Raw genomic sequence first — 20,419 nt, 5'->3', positions numbered from 1 at the left:
TAAAATGTGTAAAGTAGTTTTGTTATTAAACCTTAGAACAGTCTAATGTTAAATAGCATCTGATGGTATTAAGACTTGGTCACTTTTTGCATTTTTACTGATCTGATAACAGACACACCTAGTGTTAAAGCCCTCGAAGATGCATTTAAACTGGATAGTGATCTGATTAATTAAACCACAGAGTAGATCAGATTTATATATGTTTTGCACAGATTCACACTATGTTCAAAATCCATCTAAACGTATGAAGTGACCAGGTGTAAGTACCCCCTCAGGGAACAAATGCACTGAATAACAATCAACCAACATGTCAAGTCTGGGCACACAACCACCGGTGATGTTCTGGAAAAACTATGCAGCAAAAATAAGACAAACCGTTTTACTGTCTGGTGCGTTACTCATAATAGTAAGGAAGGGGTATCCTTAAATCAAGCCTCGAAGAGAACTTAAAATCCTAAGTGGAAAGTCCCCTAGAGGAAGTGCTTTAGAAAATAAATGGATTTGAATGGAGCTCAGGTAATACTGGGTTTATACTCTAGATAGAGATGTAGAGAGCTCATGCTGTAATTGTCGAGTAGGATCAGACTGAGGTAATGACAATAATCTGGGCTCATGCGAGAGGATGTAGGAGGTTTCTCAGTTTCTTACATTTTCTTGAACTGTTGCATGACGTTATCACCATGACAAGTAATGTAAAAGCATAAGACATATAAAAGAGTAAGAGTGCATTTCATTAAAAATGATAAAATTGGCCTATCTCTTTAAGATGTACATGAAAATACAGGCAGACTAATGCTTAAACTGCTGACTGTTTCACTGCTGCCTTTCATCTTTTGAGAACATCTGCAGCTTCCTACACATCCAATAAGACCAAAATAACCATTATGTTAAATACAGGGCAGCAGCCAGGTGATGATAAACACTCATAGAGCTTTCACTTTGACCATTTCCCTGAAGTCAGAGTTGGAAAAACCTTTTTCATTCTTCATGCAAGTCACATGTGAGAAAACACTATGCCAGATTAAAGGTAGGGTAAGCAATTTGTTTTATAAATACTTTTTGTTATACTGGTTGAAACTCTCTTCATATCCTGAGAGCAATCAATAATAAAAGTGGTCTAAATATTATAACATGTACATATATATATTCTTGGGAAGTCACAGGACCAAAAAGTGTTCGTCTAATCATTCTGCTACCTCCCAGTGACGTTCTACCCAGCGCCGAAATGAATATGCAGCAGTCAAGTGGTACAACTAGAGCTCTGTAAGTTCTTTGTTTATTATTATTGTAATTATGTGCTTTGAGACATGAGGTAATTTAACGCCATCTCTCAACCTGTGACTCTTTGCAGGCGCTGCTATGTGCGTGGTGTTAATGGGCCCTATTTTAATGATCTAAGCGCATGGTGCAAGTTCACTTATAGGGCGAATCCACTTTTGCTAGTTTAAGGACGGGAAAAATAGTCGCACACCCGGCGCATGGTCTAAAAGGGTTGTCCTAAAAGGGTTGTCCCTATTCTCTTAATGAGTAATGGGTGTGTTTTGGGCATAACATGCAATAAACCAATCAGAGTCTCATCTCCCATTCCCTTTAAAAGCCAGTTGTGCTCGCACCATGGCAGATTTGCTATTTACATGACGGAATTTGCAAGCAGAAAAACTGAACACTTCTCCGGTGTTTTGCTTTGCTTTATCCTCTGAGCTTCCGCATTCGGCATGCATTGGGTCAGAAGTCACTATTCCACTGCAAATCGATACCTATGGCCGTCTGCTGGAAGCTAGTTATTATACTTAATAAAGTTTTAAATATGGATATTTTTCTTACAAAAAATCCCATCGCTTCACTTCAGAAGGTCCTCACCCCCCCATTCACTACCATTATAAAGCTTTGGAGAGCAAGGATATTTTTAAATATATCTCCAGTTGTGTTAATCTGAAAGAAGGTAGTCATATACACCTAGGATGGCTTGAGAGTGAGTAAATCATGGGATACTTTTCATTTTTGGGTGAGCTATCCCTTCAACGAGCGGTTTTCATGGTGGAAAACCACTCATCAAAACTGCTTAGAGGAAAATGTATAAATTGATATGAACACTCAGATGAAACCAGACCAAAAAGTTCCAATAAGAGCAGCATTCCAGTCGATACATCCAGTCGTTCATACACCCGCATTGCGCCGGGTGTATGATAGGGCCCGATGTGTTTTACCAGACTACCTTTAAGTCTGGTAATAGATTGTGTCATACAATTAAGACCCTTTAAGCTCTTCTGATGGTGAGCATTACAAAGAGAAAAATTGCAAATATTTCACGAATGGGCAATAGGTGCATAAATCAGCACTAGGCACCTCTAATCTGATCTGTCTGATTCATACTGGGGGTGTTGACAGGGTTGAATTCCTCTGTGATGTGCATAATTTTAAGCCTTTCTGGAAACATCAGCCAAACAGCAGGATGCCAAAATAGTTGGCTGTGTGAGTTAGTATGACTGTGTGTGTAGATGAAAGTTTCTTCGTGCATTTAAGCCACTTCTAATTTCTCAATAAGAATAGTGCAGGGATGTTTACAAATAATGAATTAAAATTGGTCTCATGGTATCATTTATGCAGAATTTTTCATATCATAGATGATTTTGCACAAACATATATTGGATAAATTGAAAAGTATATGTAGATATTTTATATACTTCAACTATTTATGCCCGCAGTATTAAATAAACCATCTTAAATGTATGTTTAAGCACTTCAAATGGTGCCCATACCTATATAATTTACCATGCAAGCATTAATGTATTACAAACTGTATCACATTGATTGAATAAAATATAAAGATACGGTTTAAGACCGCTGTTGAGTGTATTATGTTCTCCTCTCTTCCTCTCTCTCTCCAACACCTGCTCTGTTCTCTCACATCCTTTGGCAGCTGCACAGAAAGATGCACATGTCTTATCAGTCAATAAAACCTATCACATGTGTGAAATACAGCTATGGTCCTAAGGAACATTTGACCTAAATAACTAACATGCCTGATTTTGAGTCTCATTTAGAGGGTATTATATAGCTGGAATAGAACAATACATTATTTGAAGGATAAAATATATCACTATAGTTTTTTTTTTTTTCTCATGTTTTTTTTTAATGCCAAGGACCCCAAATGTAAGAGACCCCATTCTTAAAATATAAAGGCAGCTGAATATTTTAATGTATTCAGACCCATTTGTGATGTGTGTAAGAAACAGCAAGCATTCTATTATAAAGACAACATGTTTGTAAGATTACAAAATGATTGGTTTTTATTTGGCCAGAATATATTTAAATAATATGTGGAAAAAGTTTATTTTGTATTAAATCAATAGGGTGTCTTTTTTCCCTTTCCAATAGAGCAATGCCAAATTAAAAATCATTCATCTCAACTGACTATTTTGCAAAGAACAGGAAAACTGTTATAAAGTGGTAATCAAAAGTGAAGCTCAAAAGATCTACCGCACAATGAAGTTCATGATTTTATTTTTCACCACCAGAGAGAGCTGACACAATGCACAGCAGCTGTAATACATATTGGACAGTTAAATTATGAAAAAGTCTCTACATCATTTATTTTCTGCTTTCTGACTGTTTTTTTTTATTATTTGTCATTGCCTGTCAAAGCAAATTGTCTCAAAATGAATAGCACCAGGATTTATGTATTCATTTATTTACTTTACTTATATATATATGCTGATAATAATGTTATTGTTTTGATTATTTCATAAAACCAAATAGCCTAATAAATAATTACGGAATACATCACCATCTGTTGGCCAAGTCCATTTAATTGCATGCTACTGTATCGGTTGTCTTTATTCTTTCCGTTTTTGTAGAAAAGTAGGCCTACATAAAATGTTTAGATTACAATTAAAATAAAAATAAATTCAGAAGTGCTGGATTTTATGTCATTGTTATTTCAAAGCTTATAGCACATGATTCAAAACTATACATTAAGAATGGCTACTATGTAAACGTTATTTTATTTAATTTTAACATGTTTTCATTTGGATATGAGGCCGTGGGACTCTTTAGTCAGAAGGAAAAAAGATCACCGTTTTTGCTCTAAATCAACCCAGATGAAAAACTTAGAAAAATAAAAATAGATGCTATTAGTTTAAAGGAAGGAATGCTAAAACAGCTTGCCATAAGACGCCACAACAAGTCATTCCTTCTGAATACATGTCGATCTGTCCCCGCTTGCCTTTGTGTGACAGTTCGTGCGACCAATCAGGGCTCTCCGAACGAATTCCATCGTAAAGTTCAGCCAATAGCGTGAGAGAGGGGCGTGATTTCCCTCACACGGCTCCGAGAGGCATGAAGTTTATTCAGAGTGCGAGCTGCTCAGGGAGAATGATGCACCTTTGCGCGGATGCGAATGGGAGATTTTTCTGTTGTGCGCTTTAACTTTTAACACTTTCTCATCTTGCCACGGATTGTGCCGAACGCGAAGTAGTAATTCTAGCTCACATTATTACAAATGGCTTGGAGTATAACAGAGCAGCGAGAACGTAGAGTGTGTCATGTGCACTTGTTTCTCTTTATATTGACTTTGATTCACGATGCATCTACACAGGGATTTGAGAGTTTGGGATTAACCTACGGTTTAAGATCTGAACTTTCAGAGGATGCTATTCTTGTTGCCAATAATGGAATACGGGTTCCCTTTGGGAGATCTGTTTATATTGATCCAATCAATGATCTGGTTATCCAAGTTCAGCCGGGAGACAAGTGCACCATAACAGTTCTGGATAATGACCCACTGTCACAGAGACCGGGACAGCTGTCCCCGAAAAAGTTTCCTTGTGAATTCGGTCCCAATGATGTAAAGTACTCGCATTTCGGATCCAGGAGCCCCTCAAAAGACAGAGTAAGACTTCAGCTCAGATATGATACTCAGACTGATACAGTCATCATTCCCTTTATGATGGAAGTGGAGGTGATTTTCACTCAGCTTGAGATTCTCACCAAACACATGCCTGTAGTTGTAGAGAAACTGCTTGGAATGAGTAATCCCATTGATAAGAAAATCCTGGAGTTTACTTATGATAGAAATGCTCATTTGTGTAAAGTTACATCTCTGGCCAGTGGCAGCTCATTACCCAGGTATGGAAAGCTGGTTGATAATGGAAAATTAGGGAAACCAGTGAACTGTGATGAATTTGTCAGAATGGACATTCGCTATCAGCACACTTTTGCACATCGTTCACCAAACCGAGATTATATTCCCATGTATTTAGAGTTACAAGACAAAGAAGCGAATGTACTGAAGCAAGAGTTTTTCCAAATTGTGGTGCTTATAAAAGAGGGTGAGGAAAACACAGCTCCTAAACCGAGTTTTGTAGCAATGATGATGATGGAAGTCGACCAGTTCGTAATGACGGCTATAACCCACGACATGCTTGCCGCCGAGGATGTGGAATCTAATCCTGATGATTTAATCTTTAACATCACTTCTCCGCTTTCCTTTGAGGAGGGCTACATTGTAAGCACAGATGACAAGAATTTGCCCATCACGTCTTTTTATCAATCAGACCTGAAAGATTTTAAAATAGCCTACAAGCCTCCTTCTGTAGATTCTGATGTGGAGAGAATTTTCCAAATAGAGTTTGAAGTCGTAGACACTGAGGGGGCTATATCAGACCCTTTTGCTTTTATGATAGTGGTTAAGCCCATGAACACTCTAGCACCGGTTGTGACCCGTAACACTGGCCAACTGCTTTATGAGGGTCAGTCCAGGCCTCTGTCCAGCTCACAAAACCTACAAATTAGTGACGAGGACAATTTAGACAACGTCCAAATCACAGTTATTAATGGGCTCCGCCACGGAGAGCTCACAGTTCTGGGGTCCAAGCGAAAATTTTTCACCCCAGCAGATCTTGATGTAGGTAGCGTCATTTACCAGCATGATGGCAGCGATACGTACAGCGATAATATCATTTTCAGAATGACAGATGGCAAAAATGAAGTTGAGTTTCTATTTCCCATTACAGTGGTGCCAACTGATGACGAACCTCCCATAATCAATGCCAACACGGGTTTAGTTTTGTTTAAAAACCAAATGATCCCCATTTCTCCTTTAATGCTTAGTGCGGCAGATATAGACTCTGAGGATTCAACTATCAAATTCATCATAGTGCCTCCCTACTCTAATATTGGGGAAGTGATTCTTCGTCAATCAGATGCACCAGAGGATCCATCCACATGGAAGTTCAATGCTGAGGAAGAGATGTATGAGAAGGTAGTGACCGAATGGTTCCAGCATGACATCACAGAAGGCAAGCTGTTTTACAGACATATCGGGCCGCATAATACAAAAACCATCATGGACCAGTTTGTTTTCCGTGTGCAAGATGACAATGACCCACCAAACCAATCAGGTGAGAACTCTTTCATCATCAAAGTTCTCCCCATTGATGATATCCCCCCAGAGTTGTACCCCGGGACCACTCTGCAAGTGACTGTTCACGAGTACCAGCTCACCTATTTTCGAAAGAAATTCTTGCGCTACACAGATTTGGACTCAGAAGACAGAGACCTGAAATACACAATTACCCAGCCCCCCACTGACACAGATGAGAACAGCCCTGGCATTCTGGGAAGCATCGTTCTAACTGAGAGTCCAAACTCAGAGGTCACCGAGTTCACTCAGGCACAGATAAACCATCACAAGATAGCCTACAAGCCTCCTGATCTAGAGCTCGGAATAACTCCACATGTGGTGCAATTCCATTACAAAGTCGAGGACATGGCGGGAAACAGCGCCAATGGAGTTTTCACTATATTTTTACAGCCTGTTGACAACAAGCCTCCCCAGATTACCAACACAGGCTTTACCCTGCAAGAACGAGGGGTGCACGTCATCACACGTGCTGAGCTGGACACCACAGATGCAGACACGGACAGCTCACAGATACTGTTTACAATCACCCAGCCTCCAAAGCACGGTCAGATTAAGTACACATTTACTGATATGACTAAAGGGAATTCATTCAATTTGGACGATATATCTAATGGCAGAATATCTTACATTAATAACGGTGATGAGTCAACCAGTGATTTCTTCCAGCTTGATGTCAGTGACGGTGTCCACATTGTCACGATCACAGTCAGGATCAATGTGAAGCCTATTGATGATGAAGCACCAACCATCAGTCTTCCAGAGGGCACTATCGGTTCCTACATAGATGTTTTGGAGAACGGAGCGACTGAGATCACCACCAATGTCATTCAGGGTCGAGACGAAGACACTGATGATCTCAGGTTGACCTTTATCGTGGAGGATCCACCAGTGTTTGGTGAAATATTAGTGAATGGTGTACCTTCCAATAGGTTTACTCAAGCAGACATCATTAGTGGATTGGTTGTGTATGCACATAGTGCTGGAGAAATTGGCGTGACAACAAAACACGACTTCTTTAATCTGACGCTCACCGATATGTCTGATGAATGGACAGTTGGGGGAAATAAAATCAAAGGGGTTTGTGTGCAGGTCACCATTCTGCCGTTGGATAGTCAGGCCCCTGAGGTCTTTGTGGGCCCCCAATTCATTGTCGTGGAGGGCGAGAAAAACGTTATCGAAATTTCGCATATAAGTGCTAATGACATTGACACCCCTAACGATGACCTTCTTTGCACAATTATTGTGCAGCCCACCTCAGGATACGTAGAAAACATCTCCCCTGCACCAGGCTCTGAGAAATCCAGATCAGGGATTGCAATAAGTGCATTCACCATCAAAGACATTCGGGAAAACCACATTTATTATGTGCAAAGTATTCATAAAGGCGTCGAGCCAGTTGAGGACAGGTTTACTTTCAGGTGTTCAGATGGGATAAATTTTTCAGAGAGACACTTTTTTCCAATCGTGATAATCCCATCCAATGACGAAAAGCCAGAGATCCATATGAGAGAGTTTGTTGTGATGGAAGGCATGAACATTGTGATTGACACTCCAATATTAAATGGCGCTGATGCAGATATTCCAGCGGATGAGCTCACGTTTATTATTTCAAAACCCCCGAAACATGGATATATCCTCAACCAGTTAACCTCAGGCACTATTCCTGTCACAAACTTCACTCTTGATCAGATACGAGAGGCTTCAAGTATTGTCTACGAGCATGATGATTCAGAAAACACAGAGGATAGTTTTGAAGTTCTTCTCACTGATGGCAAATTCACAGTGGAGAAAACCGTCATGATTATGGTAATTTTGGTCGACGACGAAACGCCAAGGATGGCGATTAATGATGGCCTTGAAATAGAGATAGGAGAGGTAAAAATAATCAACAATAAAGTCTTAAAAGCGACTGATCTGGATACAGAAGACAGCATTCTGACTTACATCATCCGCTATGGTCCAAATCAAGGGTTTTTACAAAAGCGAACACCATTCGGAACACTAGAAAACATAACCGCTGGAATGAACTTCACACAAAATGAGGTTGACCAAGATATGATCATGTACATTCACAATGGACAAGAGGGAGTTCGTGACCTTATCAAATTTGATGTTACTGATGGCATTAACCCCTTGATTGACAGATACTTCTATATAACTGTGGGTGGAATAGACATGGTGTTCCCTGATGTGATCAGCAAAGGTGTTTCTCTGAAAGAAGGAGGAAGGGTGACTCTAACCACAGACCTGCTCAGCACCAGTGATCACAACAGCCCTGATGAGCATTTGGTGTTCACCATCACTCGTGCCCCTATACGAGGACACTTAGAGTGCACTGATACGCCAGGGATGCCCATTAGTTCATTCACTCAGCTTCAACTAGCTGGGAATAAAATATACTACATCCATACTGCTGATGACGAGGTGAAGATGGACAGCTTCGAGTTTGAGGTGACTGATGGTTACAACCCTGTGTTCCGCACATTTCGTGTGTCCATTACGGATGTAGACAACAAAAAGCCTGTGGTCACCATTCACGGACTGGTTGTTAATGAAGGCGAAAATAAGTTAATCACTCCTTTTGAGCTGACGGTGGAGGATCGTGATACAGTCGACCAGCTTTTAAAGTTCACAATCACCCAGGTGCCTGTACATGGCAAGTTGCTGTTTAACAACACCAGACCTATCACTTCCTTCACCAAGCAGGACCTAAATGAAAACATGATCCGCTACAAGCACGATGGAACTGAGTCTCGTTCCGACAGCTTCTCATTTACTGTCACCGATGGAACTCACACAGACTTTTACGTGTTCCCTGACACGGTTTATGCGACTCGCAAACCCCAGATGATGAAAATCACAATTTTTTCGGTGGACAACGGAGTTCCGCAGGTTGTGACTAATAAGGGTGGTACAACATTAAGAATTCTCCCTACTGGTCACCTTGGGTTCCTAATCACTAGTAAAGCATTAAAGGCAGAGGACAGCGACAGCCCTCAAGGAGCAGTGACGTTTAAAATTACTGTGGGTGCTGAACATGGCTATCTCATTAACTTGGGAAAAGGCAATGCCACAATCACTACATTCACCCAAGGTAAGTTTTGTGAAGTTAATTTAATGCAGTATAGGTTATATTAATTTAAAACATTTATGAATTAATATTAACGGTGGATTAATGCTTAATGCATCAGAGTTGTATGTGAGAGAATACTGGAGTAACATAAATGTGAGAATACTATATTAAAGGGATAGCTCATGCAAAAAATGAAAACACTGTGATCATTTATTTACCCTCATGTTGTTCCAGACCTGAAAGACCTTCTTTCTTTCATGCAACACAAAAGGTGATCTTTTTGAAGAATTCCTTGGCTGCTCATTTCCATATAATAAAAGTGAATCTGGACTGAGTCTGTCAACCCCTTTTTGAGAAAAAAAAAAACAAAAACTAAAAATACGCTTAAACCAGCCAAAATGATCTCCCAGCTTGACCATAAGAAAAATGGCCAAAACCCCTCTTAAACCACCAGCATAGGTTGGTTTAAGTTGCTTTTTTTAGCCAAGGAGTTACAAATTTACACAAAGGCACAATAAAATTATCATACAAAATAGCAGGAGCATACTCAAATTTAAGATGTTTGTCCCCAAAAAATAAAACCTTACTTTGGATTGTCTCATGACCAAAAGGTTTCAGAGGACTTTTAGTGGAAAAGTCTGTTTATCACCCAGCTAAAATACAGTATGGTTTCCTAGTTTAGACCCCTTTTATGACGCTTTTTCCATTTTGGAGCTTGGAGCACCAAGTTTCTTTCATTTTTATTAGATGGAGAAGAGCAGCCTGGATAGGAGGGTGAATAAATGATGACAATTTTTTTTTTGGGTGAACTGTTATACAGTATACTGTCTTACAATGTTCTGAGGAGTGGATGGATGATTTATCTTGAAAAGCCTATCTGGAAAGTGCACACATTGCCATAAAAGAATGGCGTCAGTATTCTATAAGATGTTTTTGGCATCGATTAAGACTGGTAATTTACAAGTCTTTTTCTTTCACCAATAGATCGTACAAAGCAAACAGTTGTGAGTGTGTTACACGAGTCATAGAGTTACAATAAAGGGCTTTTTGAGCTTTCAGGCATATCAGGAAAGCCTAAGTATAGTTGTACAAAGTTGTAAATGTCAAAACTAGCAGGGGACATGCTCAACTTGCCACTGTGCTTCCCAGTTCTAAATAAGCTCCTTTTTGAGGATTCTCTTTGAATATTTCAAGGGAATTTAGCACAGTTGGGGGTGGGAGGGAGGGGGTGTTGGTGTGGGCTACTGACAGTAAATAAAGTTGCTGCTCCCTTGTGGGCATTTGAAAATGATGGGTTTACATTTTTATGAGCTGGCCACTTTGAAGAGAAATGTTTTGACATCAAATATTGAAGATAGGCTAGTGCTGCGGATGTAACACCCTCTCAGAGAAAACACATACATAAAATGCGCTCTAAAGTTTGAGCACAAGAGAGGGTGATGGAGAAATTAATAGATGGGTGCCAGCTGGAGACCTGCTGCTCTTTGTGGCTCTTTTCAGTCAGAAGGGAACTGATGTACCGTGGCTTTTTTGCCTTGTATTTTTTTTCACTCTAAATTAAACACTTGCCCAACTGACAAATCTCAGACATAATGCAGTCTGGTGCCTACAACCCTCTGTGCAGGAGCAGATGGGCAAAATGCCCTTATTTGAAAGCGTTTTTCAACCTAGTTCATATAGACCCTTTTCACCTTTTTAAAGTCTGTTCTTTGACACATGGGTTGATGGCTGTTGGATAATAGTTCATGTGGAGTTCACATCAAGTGCGCCATTTGGGATGCCTACACTTTTAAGAAAAATGTGCAGAGATTTTACATTTAGGACTTATCTTTTGTGCCTTTTCTACCCCTAAAAGGTGTGCATTAGTACATTGGCAGTACATAATAGTACATTAAGACAGGAGTTTTCAAACTGGGGTCCAAAGACCTGCAAAGGCTTGCTAGGAAAATGTGAAAAAAGTTGCACTGAGCCAATATTTATTGTGAAATGTGATATACAAATACATTGTATTTATTTATTTATTTACATTATATTATTGGCTTTAGTACAATAACAAATGCAATTATTTAATTTTTAAAAGGTTAGTTCACCCAAAAATGAAAATTCTGTCATTTATTATTCACCCTCGTGCCGTTCCACACCCGTAAGTCCTTCGTTAATCTTCGGAACGCAAATTGAGATATTTTTGTTGAAATCCGATGGCTCCGTGAGGCCTGCATAGCCAGCAATGACCTCTCTCAAGATCCATAAAGGTACTAAAAACATATTTAAATCAGTTCATGTGAGTACAGTGGTTCAATTTTAATATTATAAAGCGACGAGAATATTTTTGGTGCGCCAAAAAAATAAAACTTATATAGTGATGGCCGATTTCAAAACACTGCTTCAGGAAGCTTTGGAGCATAAATGAATCAGCGTGTCGAATCAGCGGTTCGGGGCACCAATATCAAGTGATTTCAGCAGTTTGGCGGTTTGACACGCGATCCGAATCATGATTCGATACGCTGATTCATTATGCTCCGAAGCTTCCTGAAGCAGTGTTTTGAAATCGGCCATCACTAAATAAGTCGTTTTTTTTTTTTTTGGCCACACCAAAAATATTCTCGTCACTTTATAATATTAATATTGAACAACTGTACTCACATGAACTGATTTAAATATGTTTTTAGTACATTAATGGTTCTTGAGAGAGGAAATGTCATTGCTGGCTATGGAGGCCTCACTGGAGTCCATCGGATTTCAACAAAAATATCTTAATTTGTGTTCCGAAGATTAACGAAGGTTTTACGGGTGTGGAACGGCATGAGGGTGAGTAATAAATTACATTATTTTCATTTTTGGGTGAACTAACCCTTTAATATCACACAATATACATTATAGCTGCATTTATATTTTTTGGATTTTTCTCATGGGGATCATATTTGGGGGTCCTTGGCATTAAAAAAAGTTTAAAAACTCCTGCCTTAATCTACTAATATGTCTATCTTTTAGGTGTAGAAAAAATACTTAAAGGTATAGATCACCCAAAAATGAAAATTCTGTCATCATTTTCTCACCCTCAAATTGTTCCAAACATGTATGAATTTCTTTCTTCTGCTGAACTCAAGAGAAGATATTTTGAAGAATGTCGGTAACCAAACAGGCCCAGGGCCCCAGTGACCTCCATAGTATGAAAAAAAAAAAAATACTGTCTAAGTTAATGTGACTCATCAACTGTTTGGTTACCGATATTCTTCAAAATATCTTCTTTTGCGTTCAGCAGAAGAAAGAAATTCGGGTTTCAAACAGCTTGAGGGTGAATAAATGATATTGGATAATGCTACAGGAATAGATTCTGGAAAAATGTTTGAAATGCAAGGCAAGGCACATTTATTTATATAGCACATTTCATACAGAATGGTAATTCGAAGTGCTTTACATATGAATAATAAATGCATAATAAAATCGATCTTGATCTATATAAAGCAATAAAGTGCATCACAACTTAGCTTAATATAGTTTAAGTAACTTAAAAAGTTACTTATCTGTCTGAATGTTTCCTCCTTCAGCTGACATTGATGACATGCACATATGCTACGTGCTTCGAGACGGAGACAATGCCACAAGCGACATGTTCCACTTTTCCATTGAAGACAATGGTAAGCCATTTCAACCTCTATTTATTATTTTGGCCTCAGGATGTTTAAAATATGACTGGTTGGATGTGCATTCCTATCTGCATCATCCTTCATCTCTTTGTGTGCTCGACAAGTGCTTGTGAAGGTGTGACTGTGCAAGAGCAATAACTGGAGTTAGTTCTGTCTGGAATGTCTTTTGATTGACACCTTGGCATATTGGGCTGGAAAACTTTCATACAGCTTTGGTTGGGTTTTAATCATTTTATTGAAAAACATTTTTCAGTCCCAGACTTTCACTCATGGGTTGAATGAAACTGTCCAATTATAAACCTACCAAGTGCACTTAGTACGCAGTGTGGTAGAAGTCCCAGAATGCAATTAAGGACTTATTGCTTGACTGCCAAGTAAAATTAGAGCTGATATGTTAGAAACAAGTGTTCTACTTTGTAGATCAATTGTGTGATGAAAGCTTTTGTCTATATTTAGCCACCATAATATAATTTGAGAAGGATGACTGTCTGACTTAATGACTGCCATTGTCGGGCTAATTAGGTGATGCTGAGTAAGTTTTATGATAGTTTTATTTGAAACTCTGATTGATTAGATACATTTTTACAAAGATTATCCATGCCTTCGTTATTTGATTTTCTTGTCAATTTACAGTCCTACTTGTCTTCCTTTATTCATTTTTGTACTCACAGCCCACTATAAAACATTAAAGGCTTCCACTTTTACATATGCAAATGCCGATTGCTTGTTTTAGTGGGCTTTTGAGGATGGTTTATGTTTCGAAACCCTCCTGATAGCATGTTTATTGTTCTCCTTCACCATGGCTATAAAGAAACATGCTGTATTGTGGCACGATTTCTCTTTTTCCCATGAATATAAAGAAATGCTCTCACCTCCCACTCCCAATCCCAATCTTCTGTAGCCACAGTGGAATCAGCTGGTGAAAACAGTTTGCATGGTTCTGTATGGGAAATGTAGGTATATCAATTTTTAATGAGGATAAGAGAAGACAAAAATGAAGCGTTTCGCATGGTTTACTTCAGATCTGCAATATGAGTTTGAACTCTTCCTGAGTAGGTTAATTTGTTCATTTTTTTGCATTTTGTATCATAAAAGCAAAAAGCATAAAAGATGAAAACTATTTTTTAAAGAATTTGACATTCTCTGCTGTTTTTCTGTGTGCATGCTAATTAGATTATTCATTTGCTGAGTCAATTGACTGGCACAAAGAGCCTGTGTCTAACAGAAGTTGGCACGAGGTGTGTGTGTCTTCTGAAGTTTGGCAATTATACAATGGGATTCTGCAGAATGTTGTCATACACTCTGTTCAGAAAGGGCTCAAGATGCCCTCATTGTGTCTTATGGCTGTTTGTTTTCTAAATTAAGTTTTCCTCTTTCATTTCACTGCTTGTCAAAAGGTTATGAGGAATTTTGTGCTTCTTCAGTAATAAGCACTGTGCCCAGTGGACTTTACAAACTATATAAACTCTGAAACATAATCTCATCTCAACAGTGTACATTCGCAAATTACTGGAGAATTTTGTAATTTTCTGAAACATCATGATCATTTCCACTGCATCACAATTATTTATTTTGTTCAAGTTCAGTTCTGTGGTGCAAATGATGTTGATGAAGGATCAAGGATAAAGGTAGGGTTGGCAATTACTAATAGGCTAGCAATAATACCCTCCCATCAGAGCGCTCTCCAAAGCCACGCCTCCTCTAAAACGCCTGAACGCGCACAGCCAGAGCAGAGTCTGCAAAGCGTCACGACAGACGGCGTTAAAATACCTCATGTCTCAAAGCACATAACATTACAGTATTAATGGCTGCTGTTTGTTTGTGGCACTCGGTGACTGTCTGTCTACAACTCTGCATCACCTAATGGAACACGCTGATGATGTATGATGTCTGCGCGAGCAGGGTGCACGGAGGTATGGAAATACATACGCTGACTGACATTTTATCGTTGGAATTGCAATGATCGGACAAACATTTTTTGTGTATACATACTGTATATATTGTATGCTAAGTGTATCCTAAATACACCTAATAATATTTCTGTAATCAGAAATACAGTAAAATTTAAAAATACAATTATTTTAAATTGTTGCAATTTAAAATAATTGTTTTATATTTTAACAAGTAGTTTATTCCTGTGATCAAAGCTGAATTTTCAGCATCATTACTGCAGTCTCCAGTGTCACATGATCCTTCAGATCATTCTAAATCATTCTAATATGCTGATTTGGTGTTTAAGAAATATTCATTATTATTTTTATTAGTGTTAAAAACAGTTGTGCTGCTTAATTTTTATGGAAACTAATACATTTCTTTCTGGATTCTTTAAAGGTGCCCTAGAATTAAAAATTGAATTTATCTTGGCATAGTTAAATAACAAGAGTTCAGTACATGGAAATGACATACAGTGAGTCTCAAACACCATTGTTTCCTCCTTATATAAATCTCATTTGTTTAAAAGACCTCTGAAGAACAGGCGAATCTCAACATAACACCGACTGTTACATAACAGTCGAGATCATTACGCCCCCAATATTTGCATATACCATGTTCAAGGCATTACACAAGGGCAGGACGTCTGGATGTGTACAGCGGAATCATCAGACTAGGTAAGCAAGCAAGGACAATAGCGAAAAATAGCAGATGGAGCAATAATAACTGACATGATCCATGATATTTTTAGTGATATTTGTAAATTGTCTTTCTAAATGTTTCATTAGCATGTTGCTAATGTACTGTTAAATGTGGTTAAAGTTACCATCGTTTATTACTGGATTCACTGAGACAAGACTGTCGTTATTTTCATTTTTAAACACTTGCAGTCTGTATAATTCATAAACACAACTTTATAAATTTCTCCAACAGTGTAGCATTAGCCGTTAGCCACGGAGCATAGCCTCAAACTCATTCAGAATCAAATGTAAACATCCACATAAATACCATACTTACGCGATTAGACATGCTGCATGACGAACACTTTATAAAGATCCATTTTGAGGGTTATATTAGCTGTGTGAACTTTGTTTATGCTGTTTAAGGCAGTCGCGAGCTCGGGGGGTGGGGAGCCCGAGAATTTAAAGGGGCCGCAGCCTGAATCGGCGCATATTTAATGATGCCCCAAAATAGGCAGTTAAAAAAATGAATAAAAAAAATCTATGGGGTATTTTGAGCTGAAACTTCACACACATTCAGGGGACACCTTAGACTTATATTACATCTTTTGAAAACACGTTCTATGGCACCTTTAAATAGAAAGTTAAAAGGAGCAGCATTTATTTGAAAAGGATAACATAAATGTGTTAAATGTATTAAAATTAAAGTCACTTTTGATCAATTTAATCCATCCTTGCTCAACTAAAAATACTTAATTTCTTTAAAAAAAAACTCTTACTGACCCCAAACATTTGAACAGTAGTGTACGGTACATAACAGCATTTATGTATCATACTGTATGTAGTATCTAAAGTGATTTTTCTTGATTTCTCTTTAGTTTTTCCCTCCAATATATATAATTGTGTCTCCTTATACACATAAACTAACTTTTAAAACTTTTAGTGGCAAAATTGAGGGACATGCATTGTGGAGCTCCCTGTAATGGTTTACACCTCCTTAAATGGACAGAATTTGTCCTCACCCTCATGAAACGTCTGTGAAATGGACTTGATAAGATCTAGAGGCCCCTCGGACCCGTGTGCAGTTCAAGTACGCCTTAACATTTGCTTACTGGTGAGTTACTCATGTTCCTCCCCATGAGAGAGTGCCTTACATGTTTAAAATTATGCCCAGCAGGTGAACCGATGAGCAAAAAGACATGTTGAGGGCTTCAAATCTCCAAGCCAGCCCAGGACTTTGCTTTAATGTTCTCACCTTTTCTTGCCTATAGCGGAATTTGTTACCTTAATCATATTGGACTTTTTTTCATTAACCATTCATTAGTCTTAGTCATTAGCTGCATCCCAATTCTCTACTCATCTGACTCATATTGAGGCTTTATTTTTTCATAATGTGTAGCAGTGAAAGTACACATATTCAGATGCAAGGATTGTGATTAGATATTCAACCTGACCTGGGGTTAGCTTTTAGAATTTAATTTGTGAATTGTGTGCTTATGAAACTCTGGATCATTGATAGCGAGGCCGCCAGGCTGCTGATGTTATTTGTAGGCATGAGAGCCACTGTGGCTGCCACACTAAATTCCCCAGGTACCCCCTGCGGCTGTTTCAGTGACTGTGTATCATGCAGCCACACTGGATTGTGAGTGCTCAGATACAGCTGTATCCTGTCATGTTCCAGCAACCAAAATCACTTTGCAGGTTGTGCTTGTATAGTAAGAGAAAAAATGGAGATGAATCCAAAGGACTGTTTATTCTAATGCAACTTAAGGTGAGTGAGCTGCAGTACAGCTCATTCAGGTTGTAAAATAGGGCATTTTTGTTGCTTGTAGAGATTATGTGTTGGGTTTATATAGGGTTTATTTAGGCTAAGCTGAATAAAGTCGAGAAAATGCTACTAGATGTGTGGTCAGATTAAGCAGTTTGTTTTATAAGGCATTGCTGTGTTTAAAAGTGTATCTGTCATCTCATATAAATATATTTTAATCTCAGTCTTGAGCTATTGGGAAATTTAGCCAGTCGTAGTGAAAAAAAAAAAAACATTAGTATTCTCAGTCAGCTAGTTTCAGGGCTTGCTTTCAGAATCGTAATCAGATTTTATGTCTATTAGCAAAATATGTTGCATATACAGGGAATTTGACTTAAGAGAACACGTTAAAACATGACAAATCAAATACTCATGATATGACATTACATATAGATGTATATACAATACATATGGGGTGTATAAGTAAATAAATATATCCAATAAATGCAATGAATTATACAGCAGATGCATGCTGCCAATCTGTTATTCACTGAGTGAACTGAATGAAATGTTTTTCTTATTGAATCATATACAGAGTATTTACATGAGTATATCCAGTGTTATTAGTACTAGCATTTTCTTTAGGTATAATTTTATTTTAATTGTTGTCAGAATTAATTTGTTGCCAATAACCTTTGCCCTTCTCCTTCTCTAATGGAGGCCAAATTAAATCTAGTGCAAGTAATTAATTAGCATCATTTTATAAGAGGTGTTGAAATTGCCCTTCAAAATGATGCTGTTATTTGGCAGCAGATTCTTCCGTTTAGTTGTTTTTTGGCTCATGTTCCAACTGATTAATATAATTGGTCTCCCAAAGGATTATTAAGTTTGCAAACTTTGACACAAATATCAGCAGGTGGTTACTCAAGGATCTAAAGCTGATGATGGTTTTTGGATGATTCCAGTTTTTTAGTATTTGGGGAAGTGGTTACATTGCCAAAAAACATGCCAGAAATTGTACATTAGAAGATGAAGATGCCAGTAGATATTATGCTCTAGACTTTAGATGAAGAAACAAGACACACACACAAAAAAAAAAAAAAAGAGAGAGAGAGAGAGAGAGAGAGAGAGAGAGAGAGAGAAATACAACAAAATATGGTTTTATAGATGTTTTGTGTAATTCTGTCCTTACCACCAGTGGAACATGGAATTGGAAAATTATAATTTTATTTAGATTTATTTAGATTCTGCTCTATATTTATACTATTACTTTTTTATTATTTAAGTTTAATAAAGCTTTGTGTGTATGAGACTAATTCAAAGTTCATGTTCTTTGGTAATGTTTGGTAATGTGAATGTTCTCTATGTTGATCCATGAACAACAATTTTATGTTGTATTTTGTGACCTAAAAATAAAACAACAAAAACCTGAGGTGACTAACAAAAAAGCAAAGATATTATTCTTTTTGCCTTCAATTTAATATCTGGAGGCTCTATTTTTCTGAAGGCAAGTTTAAAATTACCCAGTTTTGAATCTGAAATGCTTTTGAATTGAGTGTTAACATGCAGTTAAATCCTTTTTTAATGCTGCTATTGTGATGTTTGTATTATAGTTGCTGGTGTGATGATTTGCTGATTCCTTGTACAGATCAGTCAAAGAATTGATTTGAGAGAAGAGAGTCTTGTAGCACCATGATTCTTTTTAAAGATAGTGTAGGCATTTTTTTTTTTTTTATAAACAATTTGTTGTTCTGGTTGAAACTCTCTTTACATCCTGAGAGAAATCAATAATAGAAGTATTCTAAATATTAAAAAATGTACATATATCTTCTGTGGAAGTCTCAGGACCAAAAAATGTTTGTCCAATCATTGCATTCGGTCCAATACAATGTCCTACTTGCCTGTCAACATATGTACAGTTTTTCCTCCGCGCACCCTGCTAACGGACATCACACGTCATCAGCTCATCCGTATGGCTATGCAGAGTTGTAGACAGATAGCCAACGAGCTCCAAAAACAAATAGCAGCCACCTTTTACAGTTCCTCCTGAACAAAAACAACAAGCTTATGCTGCATACATGCCATGGGAGTCACCTTAGACTCCCGGGTTTGGTAACGATACGCGAATGGGTTCATAAAATACAGCATTTTTGTACAAAATTCGAAATGGCCGTTATGGGAAAAATGGATATCTTTCGACTTGGCATGGCACCCGGAATCTAATGAGACCAGATTTTGTGATTTTTGGACAAACCCATCAGAAGTTATAAGCAAAAATAGCCATTTTTTTTGTATCTCCGGACCAGTGGGTGGTGTTGCGTTGAAACGCTGCATGTTATCTCAGGTCATGCTTGTGATAACATGTAGCAAATTTGGTCTGAATACGATAAAGTGCTGCAGAGATACAGCCTTATGTTTATTTTTGTAAGCGCTACGTAAAATTCGTTAATGCGTTTTTCGAAAAAGGATTGAGAAATCGATTTGAATTCTAGAACTTTTTGTCGGCATGGTCTGAAGATGATATAGTTCATTTTTTGTGTAAATCGGAGCAACGGCCTAAGAGGAGCTCGAAAAAGTAGGTTTTTCAGAAAATTCAAAATGGCGAAAAAATTTCATGACAGAAAATAACGGTTTTATGGTTCATGTCATAACCGTAATTATGAGATGGTAACCTGTGACATTCTACCCAGAGCTGTTCATGTCCTCAGACATGGATCAACGCCGAAATGAATCTGCAGCAGTCAGGCGGTACAAGTAAGAGCTCTGTAAGTTTTTTATGTTTATTATTATTGTAATGTTATATGCTTTGAGACATGAGGCAATTTAACGTCGTCTCTTGTGACGGTTCGCAGACTCTGCTGTGTGTGTTCATGTCTTTTGGAGAAGGCGAAGCTTTGGAGATGCTCTGAAGGGAGG

At 38.0% G+C, this 20,419-nt stretch overlaps 1 protein-coding gene across 1 annotated transcript in view; it reads left to right on the top strand.

The window, feature by feature from the left end:
* The first annotated feature begins 4,338 nt into the window (after positions 1-4,338).
* Positions 4,339-20,419, top strand: part of frem2b (FRAS1 related extracellular matrix 2b) — a 95,441-nt gene continuing 79,360 nt past the window's right edge. Inside the window, 2 exon segments of the mRNA XM_048161110.1 lie at positions 4,339-9,518; positions 13,046-13,135. Of these exon segments, the coding sequence (XP_048017067.1) occupies positions 4,502-9,518; positions 13,046-13,135 (5,107 nt within the window). The 5' untranslated portion in view covers positions 4,339-4,501.

This window comes from Megalobrama amblycephala, linkage group LG16 (assembly GCF_018812025.1).
Source record: "Megalobrama amblycephala isolate DHTTF-2021 linkage group LG16, ASM1881202v1, whole genome shotgun sequence".
In the NCBI taxonomy this organism is placed as follows: Eukaryota; Metazoa; Chordata; class Actinopteri; order Cypriniformes; family Xenocyprididae; genus Megalobrama; species Megalobrama amblycephala.
The sequence above is the reverse complement of the archived record's forward strand: the minus strand, read 5'-3'. Positions and strand labels throughout refer to the sequence as shown.